We start from the raw sequence: 14,818 nt of genomic DNA on the forward strand, positions 1-14,818 counted from the left end.
CAAGGACTCAACTTTTTATTTTTAACGTGCAGCGTTACCTTTTTCATTAAAGGGACATTTTAATGGCTCATGGTTGAGTATATCGTCCTGTTCTAGGGGTTCTGTCTTTCAAGGATGCCATAATGCATTTGTCCTTCACATCTGTTAGCTTCTAATTACCTTAATCTTTGTCATTTCCTCTTGCAGTCGCTGATTTGATTTTTCACCCGCATCTCGTCTGGTCCTTGCTATTTACAGTGTTATTTGTTGCATGGGATCTTTTTTTAAGTATGTTTTACTGATTATGTTGTTACAGTTGTCCCAATTTCTTTTCCCTTTGCTCCCTTCTTCCCTCTAACAATCCCACCCCGCTTAGTTCATGTCCATGGGTCGTGCATATAAGTTCTTTAGTTCACTCTTTCCTATATTATTCTTAACTCCCCCCCCTGTCTATTTTGTACCAACCAATTATGCTTAATCTCTGCACCGTTTCCCTATTTTTTCCCCCTTTCCTTTCCCAGCCGATAACCCTCCAAATGATCCCCACACCTATGATTCTGTTCCTATTCTGGTTGTTTGCTTAGTTTGTTTTTGTTTTTATTTTTTAGATTCAGCTGTTGATAGTTGTGAGTTTGTTGTCATTTTAATGTTCAGTGTTGATCTTTTTCTTAAACAAGTCCCTTTAACATTTCATATAGTAATGGCTTGGTGATGATGAACTCCTTTAGCTTTATCTTGCCTGGGAAGCACTTCATCTGCCCTTCCATTCTAAATGATAGCTTTGCTGGATTGAGTAATCTTGGCTGTAGGTCCTAGCTTTTCATCACATTGAATACTTCTTGCCAGTCCCTTCTTGCCCGCAAAGGTTCTTTTGAGAAATCAGCTTATAGTCTTATAGGAACCCCTTTGTAGGTAACTCTCTGCTTTCCTTTTGCTGCTTTTAAGATTCTCTCTTTATCTTTCAACTTTGGCATTTTAATTATGATGTGTCTTGGTGTGGTTCCCTTTGGGTCTAGCTTGTTTGGGACTTTCTGTGCTTCCTGGACTTGTATGTCTATTTCCTTCACCAAACTTGGGGCGTTTCCCTTTATTATTTTTTTACATAAGCTTTCACTTTCATGCTCTTCCTCTTCTTCTGTCACCCCTATGGTTTGGATGTTGGCCCGTTTAAAGTTGTCCCAGAGGTTCCTAAGCCTCTCCTCATTTCTTTCAATTCTTGTTTCCTCATTCTGTACTGGTTGACTGTTTTTTTCTACCTTATGTTCCAAATCATTGATTTAAACCCCAGTTTCCTTCCTTTCACCATTGGTTTTGTGTAGATTTTCCTTCATTTCACTTAGCATAGCCTTCACTTCTTCCCTTATGCGTTTGCCCTACTCAAGCATATCTGTCAAGCCTGTGTGCATCTTTATCACCAGTGTTTGGAATTCTGGGTCTATTAGGTTGGCTATCTCCTTGTTTGTTAGGTTGGCCATCTCATCTGTGAGGTTAGCTATCTCCTTGTCTCTTAGTCCTCCCACTGGAAGCTTCATTCATTCCCTCTTTTGGGCCATACTTCTCTGTCTCATCTTGACAGGCTCCTGTGTTTGTTTGCCTCTGTGTCGTAGGTAGAACTCTTGCATCTGTGACGTTGTAAGGGGCGGGGCTTTAGGGATTCGTCAGTACAGGGCGAGGCGTTTCACCACGCTGTGGCGCTGTGTGTGGGGGAGGGGTCTGAGAGGGAACAATGGCGCTTGCTCAGCACTCGCCCCTTTTCCAGGCACCTCTCCCACTTCGTATGGGACTGGCGCCTCTCTAGCTGTTGTCCTGACCATCATTCCCAGAGTGGATGGGTCTGCGGACGTTCTAGGACCATGGGGGCCCTTTAAACAAGCGGACTCTGCTGAGAGACCGCAGTTTCTTCCTCCGCCCCAGCCCCCACTGGTTTGCGCAATCAGAAGCACTTGGGCTTTATCTTCCCCGGCGCTGGAACCATGAGCTGTGCGGTCTGGTCTGGTGCTGGGTGCGCTCCCCAAGTTTCCCTCCCTACGTTTTAAAATTTTGACTGCTTTTTCTGGCCGGCCACTGCCGCCGCCGCCGCTGCCACCCCACTGCGTCATCTCCACCCTGGTCCGCCCCTCTTACCTGTCTGGATGAGTATTTCTTCTTTATATCTTTGTTTGTTGGACTTCTATGCAGCTCGATTTGCTGGAACTTATGGTTTCTACAGGTTTGAGGGGTTGTATTCCTTCTTAGTTGTGGAGGGAGACGCAGCGTGTCTGTCTAGGCCTCCATCTTGGCCGGAAGTTCGTGGCATGTGATGTTTTCCTGGTCCTTTTAGCAGGTGGTGACTGCTGAGTGACAGACAACCACAACCTCAGTGATATGTGTCATGTTCAGATTGGAGCTGCAGGTGTGAAGAGGGTTGGCAAGCAGAGGTCGGTGCATGCCCAGTGCTGTCTGTGACCATATGGACAAGAGTGTCTAACGCTGGGTTAAAGGAGCAGCAAGACTATAGCCACTTTCTCTGACTTGCTTTAAGAGTAATAAAGGTAGCATTTGACCTCCCTTTTTTGGATCCTGTAACTACTTTCCATTTATCCTGAATTTTGGAAGAGGGGTGAAAGTAATCGGTCCTTCCAAAATCCCAGGAATACAAATACATCAGAGGAATCAGTCCAACATACAACAGAGCTAGGAAAACAGGATAAGGGGTGGGGGTGGGGGTCACAGCGGCTTTGGAATTAGCTCAGGTCTGAATCCTGGCTCTGTGAACTTGCGGATTAACCACCCTGGGCTCAGCTTCCTTGTCTGAAAAACAACAGCCAGGACTCTTTGGTTGCAAACAGCAAAACCTCCTTTACCTAATCTGAAAAGCAATTTATTAAAGGAGGTGCAGGAGTCCCTCTCCCCACCGCCCCTGCCCCCCCCCAATCTCTGAGAAGGCTCAGCACGTTCCTGTTGGGAATGAACCCACACCAACTACAAACCAACTGCCACCATCTGGGCAGCGCTGACAGCCTCTGGTGCCGCCACCATCTGGGCCGTGCCACCATTTGGGTAGCGCCTCCATCGGGTCAGTGCCACCATCTGGGCAGAGCCACCACCTGGGCAGCGCTGACAGCCTCCGGTGCCGCCGCCATCTGCGAAACGCCACCATCTGGGCTGCGCCACCATCGGGTCAGCGCCACCATTTGGGCAGAGTCACCACCTGGGCAGCACCGACAGCCTCCAGTGCGACCACCATCTGGGCCGTGCCACCATTTGGGTAGCGCCTCCATCGGGTCAGCGCCACCATCTGGGCAGAGCCACCACCTGGGCAGCGCTGACAGCCTCCGGTGCCGCCGCCATCTGCGAAACGCCACCATCTGGGCTGCGCCACCATCGGGTCAGCGCCACCACCTGGACAGTACCGACAGCCTCCGGTGCGGCCGCCATCTGCGCAGCGCCGCCACCTGGGCAGCGCCACCATCGGGTCAGCGCCACCATCTGGGCAGAGCCACCTCCTGGGCAGCACCCACAGCCTCCAGTGCCGCCGCCATCTGCGAAGCGCCACCATCGGGTCAGCGCCACCATCTGGGCAGAGCCACCACCTGGACAGCGCCGACAGCCTCCGCCGCGGCCGCCATCTGCGCAGCGCCGTCAGCCCCCGTGCCCTTGCTCGCACCTGCCGTCAGCAGCCCCAGCAGGCTGCGCGGCGAGCTCTGATTGGCGGGGCTGAGGCCACGTGACACGCCCCGCACAGGAGGCTGGGAAAGAAGATGGCTTCCACCCTAGGGCAAGTAACAGGAAAACTCGAGAGGATGGGCGGCTAAGAGGAGTGGGGCTGCCCCACACTGCCTCCTGAGAGGCGGGAAGATGAAAGGCGACGAGGGCGCTGGGTTTTGGAGCGCAACACTCTTTATTGTCCTCAGCTGCCGCCCGCTGCCGTCCCCTCCAGGGGCTCCTAGGCCCCCTAAGACCGAGCCCCTCCTCCCGTCCCCAGGCACCCTCCGGAGGCGACGAAGGCCACAGCGGAAGAGGAGCAGAAACACCTTTATTGGAGACAGTGTGGACACATACAGGGACGGAGTGAGACATGAGGTGTGGGCCAAGGGCCGGTGCCTTTCTCCGCAGCCCCCGGGAGCCGAGCAGACGGGCTGGCACGCCCCGGCCAGCCCCAACAAAGCTCCGCTCGGCCTTGGGCGACGGCCTCGTGGCTGAGGGGGAGGCAGGAGGCCTGGGGCTCCCACAGAGGGGCCAGCAGCCAGCGGGGTTCACCGATCCATGCTGTCGTCCGTCGGGCTGGAGAAACAGGTCTGGAGCAGCTTTTCGCAGAACTCCAGCTCCTCCTGGACAGGGCAAGAGTGGGAACCCTGAGCGCGGAGGCTGGCCCTGCCTCCAGCACGGCCTGCGCCCGGAGACCGCGCCTCTTCCCTCTCCGACACCTGCCAACAGCCCCAGAGGCCTCCCAGGGTTCTCCGACCTCTGCTCAGACCCATGACTGGCCACCCGCGTCTGGACTACTGAACTAGACCCCGGGGTGTCCCAGCCTCTAGTCACACCCACTGGTGTGTCCTCACATCAGCTCCCTTGGGCTCTTCCTGACTCCCAGACATGGCTGACCCCTCCTTAAAACCCCTTCCATGGCTACACACTCCGGAAACGGAAAGCAAGCCCTGATGGGTGGGGCCGTACAAATACAGAAGGCATCTGCGGGGCAAAAAGATGCCAGGAGCACAAATGAGAGAAAAACAAGTTGGTGGAAAAAAATGATTGTGACTCGTCACACAAGGATGACAATGGTTAATGCTTAAGTCAAATGGCAGAAACTCCCACCCAACAGATACCGGGGCAAAGGGTATCAATGAGCGGTTAGCAAGAAAGGGGGGAGAATGCCCAACTTCATTTATGCGAAAATAAAGTGGATCCAGCGATCAGCCTGAAAAGAAGTCACATGATTTGAGGCCGCCCTGTCCTGGCCGGGAGGCTGGGCACCGCTGTGGCTGCTGCACTACAGACCAGTTCACCCTCCGGGGGGCGCAACTGGGCAGCAGGTAACGAAATGGCCCTTAACCCTGGGACTTCACCTTTATCGTACTTTAACTCGGCCTTTCCCATTCTAGAAACTCGTTCCATAGACGTACTCACACATATAGAGAAACATGTGAAAGGTTATCCTTTTAGCAGTGTTCTGAGTACCCGAGCGAGGAAACAGCCTGCGTGTCCATCAAGAAGGGCAGTGACATGCGAGGCTCTCCCCGCCGTGTACCCACACGAGGAAAGAGGACAGAACATGCACCCCCATGCTCCGGACATGCTAGGAAAGGGGATGCGGAAGGAAGCACAGCGGGGGTCAGGACAGGCTATTTGGCAGAACACAGTGAGGAAGAGGAACAAAATTTGTTGGCGCATGTGCTCGTCTGTGCAGACTGAGAAAAGCCACGCGAACTGGGAGGGGTACTAGGTGGCTAGGGACAGGCTGTTTATCACTCATTTCTGGCTCGTTATCATTTTGAATATCTCAGCTATTTTTCACTTATTTGTTACTTAATATCTATATACTTAAATGTCTAATGAGTTATGACAGATTTGTTCTTTTCCACCAGCTAGTGAGTTTTATCATTGTTACTTATCTAAATATCAAATGAGTTATTTATCATGTATTTATTTCATTAAATATTTAGCTGGTTGCTATTCATATGCTTGTTACTGGTCTAATATTTAATTCGTAAATATTTGAATATGATGTAAATAATCTGGATAATAAATGAGTTCACTAACCCTTTAAGAAACTCAGAGTCCCTCCTCCTCCCTGCCGACAGCACATGGGAGGTGGCAGTCCTGTTTGCCGAGTAGGTGCTGAGAGGCACACATGAATGAAACACACAGCGTGGAGAAGAGGCACAGAGGTGCGCAGGGCCGGGGAGCCTGCCTGCCGGTCCCAGTGCGCGTCCCCCCAAGCCTCACCTGGTACTCCTCATGCTGCTGCAGCAGCTGGCAGCGGTGCCGAAGGAGCTCCTCCAGGCCCAGCTCCGGAGCTCGGCACTCCCGCACGCCCTGGGGGAAGTCTGTCACCAGGCTGCCGGGACAGGAGAGCAGTCCTTGGGACCTGCCTCCACACAACACCCCCCCCATCGTGCTACCAGGGAGCCAAGGAAAGACAGTCTCCCACCCCGGGTTTCAGTGTCCCCATCTGCAACATGGACTTGTACAAAACAGGGCACTTAGCACAGTGCCTGGCCTGTGCAGGGGCTGCTTCCCATTCACTTGGCTGCTCCATCCTGTCATCGTTCCACACGTTGATCTGCTTATACTGGGGCGGGTGTGGAAGAGCACCCCTCCCCCTCCCCCGTCGGCGGCTGCTGTGTCACTCCCCTGACAGGTGAGCTGAGGCTCAGAACGGGCCAGTGTTTCACAGGAGGGGATCCCAGACTCCTGGGTCCCAGGTAAGATGGGGCTGGAGCCTAATGGTGGCATTCCCACCCCAGAATGTGTTCTCTTGGGGCCCGCACACCTGCACAGGGCTCCCAGCACATGCTCATGGAAGGAGCTGTGTTCCGTCCGGACGAGGGCCACCAGCTGCTGGACCATCCCCATGGAGCACAGGGTCTCTGTGGGAAGAGCCTCAGGGGTCACAGGGCAGCCCCATCCCTCCTCTGTGTACTCCCTTCCCCCACCACCCACCCTCCAGGACCACCCCAAGTCCTCTGTCCCGGCCGCCCCACCTTTGTGTTCTGGATGGCCCACCAGCAGGTTCTGCAGCAGGAACGCTGACTTGACCTTGAGCTTCTGCACCTGCTGCTGCATGGCCCGCATCAACACAGAGAAGCCGTCCAACCGGAGGAACTGCAGCAACCCAGCCTCCTGCTCCCGGACCAGGCCTGGGGAGGGGAGAGAGGACGGGCTAAAGGTCATGGTCACCTTCATCATCATCACTGTCACCCCCACAACCATCACCACCATCATCATCACCACCAGCATTCCCATCATCATCATCATCATCAATATTTATGGACCTATGCTTCACAGGCATTCTTTTTTCTTTTTTAAGACTTATTTTTAGAGAGAGGGGAGAGGAGGGAGGAAGAGGGGGGAGTGAAACATCAACGTGTGAGAGAAATGTTGATCAGCTGCCTCTCACATGCCCCCAACTGGGGGTCTGACCGTAACCCAGGCATCTGACCTGATGGGGAATCTAACCAGCAAGCTTTTGGGCTGCAGGCCAGCACTCAATCCACTGAGCCACACCAGCCAGGGTGTATTATCTTTTTTTAAGTGTTTTTTTTTTTTTTAATATTTTATTTATTTTTAGAGAGAGGGGGAAGGGAGGGAGAAAGAGGGAGAGAAACATCAATGTGTGGTAGCCTCTCTCATGCCCTCCAACTGAGGATCTGGTCCACAACCCAGGCATGTGCTCCAACCGGGAATCAAACTGGCGACCCTCTCGTTTGCAGTCTGGCACTCAGTCCACTGAGCCACACCAGCCAGGGCTTAAGTATATTTTTATTGAGATACAATTAATGCAAGCTATTTGAAGAAAACTCTGACCCATCCCTCCCCCACCCAGCTCTGGCTCTTGGTACCTCTGGGGCACCAGCTCCCTTAGTCTGCCCTTTGTGGCCAGGTTGCCCTGGGTTTGTCTGTCCATCTGTCTCCCCAGTTCTGGATGTGACTTTCCAAATGCCTTGTCCTCCAAGACTCCTTCCCTCACCTTTCCCAGAATTCCCTCCTCCCTCCCAGAATCTCCTCTTATCCAACCCTTCCCCATTCTTCTCCCAGGTGACATAATATTTTGTTTCTGTCCTCCACTCCTGGTACTGAGTTCCTAAATCCCTTGGGACTTTCTGGTGATAGGATCATCTTTTCTTCTAATGACGTGACTCTGGGTGGGCTCCTGGATGGAGAGTAGTCACCAGAAAGACCAATCCATGATTAGAAACGAAAAATGTTCATCCCCGGCCCCCATCCTCCAGAGAAGGGAGACGGGTTGGAAATGGAATTAAAGATCCATCCTGCCTACGTGATGAAGCCACCACAAAATCCCTAAACGACGGGGCCCGAAGAGCTTCCAGGTTGGTGAACACATCCAGGTACCAGGAGGGTGAGGCACCTGAACTCCGTGCTCCTATGCCTAGGAGCCTTCCAGGCCTGGCCCTAGGTACCTCTTCCTCTGCTATTCATCTGGGTCCTTTATCACGTCCTTTATAATAAACCACTAACGCAAGTCACGATCGCCCAGACCTCTGCGAGTCATTCTAGCAAACGATGGAACGCGAGGAGGAGGGTTGTGGGTCGCTCCCAAGTACGGGAGGCCCAGCCTTGCGATGGGCATCTGAGGCAGGTGCAGTCTCATGGGACAGACCTCAGCCTGAGAGGTGTGCGCCAACTCGGGATAGTGACAAAATGCAATTGCAGGACACCAAGCTGTGGGACACCGCCACATGGCTGGCGTCACAGTGCTCTGAGGGGAGGAGATGGGCTTCCTTAAACTTCAGACAAATACAGAGCTGCCACATGGCCCAGCCATCCACCCCTAGGTGTATACACCCAAGAAAATAAGAACACATGTCCACACCAAAACCTGTCCTTACATGTTCACAGCAGCATTACTTATGGTGGCCAAAGGGTAGAAACAACCCTGACATCCAGCCGTGCCCGAAAATCCAACACAAACTACATGTGGTCCATCCACAAATGGAATACGATTCGGCCACAAAAAGGAACGAAGCACTGACACCTGCTATCCACGTGGATGAGCCTTGAAAACTGAGGCTGAGTGAGAGAAGCCAGGCACACAGGACACACATTTGGTCATTTCATTTTAGGGAAACATCCAGAACAGTCAAATCCACAGAGATAATAAGCAGATTGGTGGTTCCCAGGGGCTGGGGGAAGGCATGGGGAAGGACTATGAATAGAGACAGGGTTTCTTTGGGGGCTGATGAAATGTTCTGGAATCAGGCAGTGGTGATGGCTCCATAACCTTGTAAATATATAAAAAGTACTAAATCGTACACTTAAAAAGGATAAATCGTATGGTCTGTGAATTATATTTCAATAAAGCTGTTAGGAAAAAAAAATTTTAATTTTTATAAAAAGGGATCCCTGGCTCACATGGCTCAGTGTATTGCACACCAGCCTGTGAATCACAGGGTTGCTGGTTCGATTCCCAGTCAGGGCACACGCCTGGGTTGTGGGCCAGGTCCCCAATTGGGGGCGTGTGAGAGGCAGCCACACATTGATGTTTCTCTCCCTCTCTTTCCCTCTTTCTAAAAATAAATAAAATCTTAAGAGGAAAGCAAAGGGACACTAAAATGGGGCCCCCAGCACGGCACACGCAGGTAAGAGGGCCCAGCACATGGGGAGCATGACTTGGCTCTAACCCCAGCTCCGCATGTGCTGGCAGGGTGCCAGGGGCTGTCACTGAGGCCCCCTGGCCTGGCCTCTCCTGTACATGGGCCCAGAAAGTTGACCCCTGCACAAGGCCTGGCCCTGAGTGAATGCCCGCAGATGCTGCCACCATCCGTGGCCCCACCTGGCACCCGAGTCCCAGGAGGCAGCATGGGTGTGAGCTACTAGTATCTCTCATGGGTGGAGGCCGGGATGCCGCTCAATGACCTGGCCTCCCCACAACCAGGAATGTCAACAGGGCCGAGGCTGAGAGCCCTGCTGGACGCAGAGCACGTGAGCTGAGTCATTCCTGTGTCACCAAGATCTGGCTCTCCGAGGAGCAAGGTGTGGGCGAGCTCAGCCCCCCGCAGGGACCCCCGACAGGAGCGGGAGGTGAATGAACAAACGAAGACCCTCTCCCTCTGCCCCCTAGCAGATCCCGACAGGGCCCTCCTCCGTCGCCCGCTCCGGCCCCTGGGACACTCACAGGAGATGGCGAAGAGGGCCTTGACGCGCACCGTGTCGCAGGGGTCCCGGTCAAGCAGCCGCAGCAGCTTGCGCAGGGCGCCCAGGCCCAGTACCTGCTCCTGGATGGCCGCCACGTTCTGGCTGCAGGTGCCGATGAGCTGCGCTGCCCGCCACCGCAGTTCCGCGGGCCCCGCCTCCAGGTACTGGCCCACCAGCAGGTGCATGCCCGACAGCTGGCAGAAGTCTGTGCCGCAGAGAGGGGGAGAGCCACTGTTATGGGCTGAGCTGTGTGCCCCCAAATTCACAGATTGAAGCCCTAACCCTTCGGTGCCCCAGAATGTACTGGATCTGGAGATGGGGCCTTAAAATAGGGAATTAAGGTGACATATGACATGATAGGATTGGCCCCAATATGGCTGGTGCCCTTATAAGAAGAGGCGATCAGGACACAGATACATACAGAGGTGACCATGTGAGGACCCAGGGAGGGGACAGCCATGTGAAAGCCAAGGAGAGCGGCCTCAGAAGCAAGCAGCCCTGCTGACACCTTCATCCCAGACTTCCAGCCTCCAGGACCGTGAGAACATCAGTGTCTGTTGTTGAAGCTGCCCAGTCTGTGGTCCTTTGTTATGGCAGCGAGAGCAGGCTAATAAATACATCAGGAGGGCCGGAGGGGCAGGCAAGTGCTGGCTCTCTCCAGCACCCAGCCAGGGGTCCCTCCAAGGTCCGTGTGTCTCAACAATGTCAGCACTTGGGGGGTTCAGGTCCCAGGCTCCAGCCCATGAAATGCCAGCATGAACCTCCCAGTCTTTGTGACAATCAACACTTCCCCTGTGGGAGAACCTCACACTAGCCCATGGCCAGCAAACCCCAGCCCACCGCCTGTTGGCACTGGTGACAGAGTTAAACGCAGAGTCACTCAGTGACCCAGAAGCATCGGAAGCGGGGACTCAGGCAGACACACCTGTGCACCTGTGTTCAGAGCAGCGCTCTTCAGAACAAGGCAAAAGGGGATGCGGCCCAGATGCCTGTCAGCTGGTGAATGGCACGCAGTGTGCACCCCACCCACACAGCAGAGAGCTGGATGCAGGAAGGAAGGAAGTCCGATCGAGGCTACGACATGGACTTCCCACCCAGTGCCCTCACGCAGTCCGCGCTGCCAGGCTGGCCTCGCTGCTGCTCCTGCACATGCCAGATACGTGCCTGCCTCGGGGCCTCTGCACTGGCTGCTCCCGCCAGAGCTAATCCCACAACGCAGGTCCTCCCTTCGGGTCTCCGATCAAACGTCACCCCTCAGGGAGGCCTCTTCTCTCCAGCTCCAGGCCGTGACAGTGGACTCCCAGCAGCCCAGGGCAACACGGCCCGTTTGCGGGTGTATCAGGGAGGCAGTGGACTGAGCCTGTCCCCAGGCTGGCTGTGCTCCTGATGGCAAGGGGACCAAACAGGGAAGGACAGGGCCGTCCCACCTGGGGCTGGAGTTGGAGCCTTACTGGGGGAGAGGAGGCTGGAGAGGACGCCAAGGCGAAGGATGAGAGAGAGCCACGCAGGACGTGGGCTGAGAAGGCGGCCGGAGAGAGGGAGGCAGGGGCAGAAGGGGCAGGCCCCGGGGGCGCCCGGCGCTACCTGCGGCGTTGTCCATGTTCTCGCACAGGTCGGCCAGGAGCTCCAGGGCCCCCTCGCGCTCCTGCTGGTCCATGGCCAGGTCGGCCTCGCCGGCCGGGGAGGGCCTGGGCTGCGACAGCACGCGGAGGCAGCTCTTCATCTGCTCCACCTCCTCCCGCTGGCCCCGGCAGGCGGCCGACATGGCCTCCTGCAGCCATTGGCGCCTCTGGGGGACAAGGTGCGGCAGATGCATCCATTAACTTAGTGCCTAACTCGTGGATAAGCCAGTGTTTTGTTTCCTTTTTTTTTAAATAGTCATTAATAATAACTGCCAATATCTGAGAGCTGACTGTTCCTTCAGTCAACACATGATCTGCTGAGCTTCACTTCTACTGACAGGCTCTTGTCTAGTCACCAGGTCTACGGGAAGCCAGGCTGTGGGGTGGGGGACGGGGAGAGAGCAGGACTCCTCGTTTATTTTTGTTATTTTTTTGTTTGTTTGTTTTTTCAGATTTATTTTTAGAGAAAGGGGGAGGGAGGGAAGAAGAGGGTGAGACATACATCAATCGGTTGCCTCTCGCATGCCACCACCCAGGGACCAGGCCCGCAACCCAGGCCTGTGCCCTCACTGGGTACCAAACCAGAGACCTTTTGGTTCGCAGGCTGGCGCTCAATCCACTGAGCCACACCAGCCAGGGCGACTCCTCCGTTTTTGTCACTAGAAGGAGTTGGGGAGGACGATGGCGGAGAAGCAGGTGTGGGGCAGCAGGAGACGAGTACTCGTTTTTTAACGTGTTATGATTGAGGGATCTATTATACACCCGAGGTCAAATGTGGACTTCAGGCAGCCTGAAGCTCTGAGAGGAGGGCCGGCCTACACCTGGGACCCAGGGATCTGCCCTCTCAGGCAGTTCTGAGATCTGACCTTCTTGGTCTCGGCTCTATTGACACATTGTGCGGGACCAGTCTGTGGTGGGGGCTGTCCCGGGCCCTGTCAGAGGTTGAGCAGCATCCCTGACTGCCATCTGCTAAATGCCAGTAGCACTGACCACGCCCACTCCCATTTGTAACAATCAAGAAGGTCTCCACACCCTGCCCAATGTCCCCTGGTGGATAAAACCACCCCCGGTGGAGAACCACTGGCCTAGAGATACACATTTGCAAATCCCCAGAGTGAAGGCCCAACAGGACATGAGACAGCACAGGAAGGGAGAGCAAAAAAGGGCACAGTATGGGTGCCTCCCTCACGCAGAGGCTGGGGAACAAGGAGGGGCCCACGAGTAGGACGAAGACCAAGACACTGTGCCGCTCTAGCAGCCAAATGAAGAAAGAGATCAAGGAGGGGACAGTAACCACATGCTGTTATTCCATCAGATATAGTAAGAGCTAAGGACTGGCTGCTGCAATTTTTTTTCTTTCTTTCATTCTTTTTTTTTGCCAGTCCCTGTGTTAACTGCTCGCCTGAGGGCTCTGGACTCACAGTCCTGGATAAATTTGGGCAAGAGGCTAATTTTTCTATGCCTGTTTTCATATACAGGCAGACCTCAGAGATTGCGGGTTTGGATCCAGACCACGGCAACAGAGCAAGTATCACAATAAAGTGGGTCCTAATCTTTTTGCTGCTGGAGGGTCTTGCCTTCAGTCTGTAAAGAAGGCAACATCCGTGAAGCACAGGAAAACGAGGTGTGCCTATAAGGGTCATCATGATCATTAACGAAAGGTCATTTATAGCAAATATTGCTATGAATCTCCAAAACCACCCTATGCAGAATTATTATCCCCACTTCACAGAGGTGACATCTGAAGCACCAGAAGGTTGTGCCTTACCCAACCCCACACCGTCAGCCATCCGCAAAGCCTGTTGTGAGACCTAAGCAGTCTGTCCACAGAGTCTGTGCTCGTCATGAAAATGAACACCCAGCTGCCTATGTGCCGGACACTGCGTGGAGCCCTACTTACACTAGATCCTGAGACCTGCCCTGGGCAGTGCCGTTATTCTCCTTATCATCAACTTGCAAATGGGGAGCCTGAGGCTCAGAAAGACCCAGTGATACAGCCAAGGTCACACAGTGGGACAATGTGGAATTCAGTTTCGTCTAGCTCTGGAGGGCCCTTGCATTTCTTTCTACCACGAGGCTATTATGCTTCCCAGCCCGGGACCCAGGGATCTGCCCCCTCAGACAGTTCCGAGGTCTGACCTCCATTCACTCTACAATAACCCCAAGTGGCACAAATGATAGCATACGGACCCTCACACCCGGACTCCCGCCCCCCACCTAGGACAACTCCGACTTCTAGTTCCCCAAACCGGGCTTCCCAAGATGTAGCTGTCCTCACACCCCTCACCCAGCTTCGTGCGCCCCGCCCTTTACCTCGTCGCTCATGGGTTCTGGAGGGGGGTCTGGATCTTCAGAGCCTGCCGTGATGGCCATCTGCAGCAGACCTTGGAGGTTGCGCGGAGGCGGGGGATTGCCCGAGCCCCCCGCCGAGGAGCCGCTGCCCCCTGACGCGCAACCCTGGGGGGCTGCGGGCAGCGCCAGCGGAAGGCGGCTGCCCCCCGAGCCGTGGTCCGCCATGGGCTGTTTGTGAAGAAGGGGAGAATGTGACGGGGGTAGGAGGTGGTCACCGCGGAAGTAGCTCTGGCGTCCTGCCGGGTCGACTCCTGAGGGTCTGCTGAGAAGGTGACGTTTTAGGGGAGTTCGGCGCCCCGCCATGGTACCTAGCCACTCTGCCCACACCCACCTTAACCATGTCCCTCTTTCCTTCTCTCAAACCAACCGGACCCTTCCCCAAAGCCACAAGCCCCGCCTTCCTCCCTAGCAACAGGCCCCACCCACTCTCCCTAGCAACCCCCTCCCCTATCTCCAGTGTTTGCATCTCCGTCTCTTAGCAACACCACTGTCCCGTCTCCAAAGCAACTAGCCCCTCCTTGGGTCGTCACATCAACGAATCTCCTCCCTCCTCTTCGAAGAAGGGAGCGAGAGCCGGGCGGATCTCACCTCCCCAGGCCTCCAGTCGCCGCAGTTACTGATGACAGAGTCGCCCGCACCTGACTCTAGTGGGCGCCGCCATCTTGACCGGAAATGCGCATGTCTCTTCCGGAAACTTCCGGCGCACCCACCCAACTTCGTACCTGGGGCTATAGCGTTTGCCCGGCTCTTAAGCCCTTCCCACCGCGCTCGGCCCCGCCTCTCACGTGCGCCTCTTCCCTCCCAGGTCCGGCTCCGGTTCCAACGGACCCCGCCCACAGCCATGTTCCCCCGCCCTCTTCTATACTCTGCCCCTTCCCGCCACTTCAGGCTCCGCCCCTGTTCTAGGTCTTTCGGCCTCTCCCAACTAAGCCCCGCCCCCGTGCCCGCGCGCCGGCCGCTCCCGGTTAGGCCCCGCCCCCTCCCCGCCAGGGCCCCGCCCCTTTCCT

The 14,818-nt window shown here is 55.0% G+C and overlaps 1 protein-coding gene across 2 annotated transcripts; it reads right to left on the bottom strand.

Moving 5' to 3' along the window:
• Positions 1–4,096: 4,096 nt before the first annotated feature.
• HSPBP1 (HSPA (Hsp70) binding protein 1) lies at positions 4,097–14,547 on the bottom strand. Of its 2 annotated transcripts, XM_090260031.1 has the most exons (8): positions 14,400–14,547; positions 13,773–13,979; positions 11,422–11,626; positions 9,818–10,042; positions 6,666–6,821; positions 6,455–6,551; positions 5,908–6,019; positions 4,097–4,289 (listed from the first exon to the last, which is right to left on the bottom strand). In XM_090260031.1, the coding sequence occupies exons 2-8, from the start codon at positions 13,974–13,976 to the stop codon at positions 4,215–4,217; spliced, it is 1,074 nt and encodes a 357-aa protein (XP_090116157.1). In that variant the 5' UTR covers positions 13,977–13,979; positions 14,400–14,547; the 3' UTR covers positions 4,097–4,214. The 2 variants fall into 2 exon arrangements, with proteins under 2 accessions (XP_090116157.1, XP_090116156.1); XM_090260030.1 differs by lacking the exon at positions 14,400–14,547 and having other exon boundaries at positions 13,773–14,197.
• Positions 14,548–14,818: the final 271 nt, after the last annotated feature.

This window comes from Furipterus horrens, unplaced genomic scaffold (genome assembly GCF_987537825.1).
Source record: "Furipterus horrens unplaced genomic scaffold, mFurHor1.1.pri manual_scaffold_13, whole genome shotgun sequence".
Lineage (NCBI taxonomy): Eukaryota > Metazoa > Chordata > Mammalia > Chiroptera > Furipteridae > Furipterus > Furipterus horrens.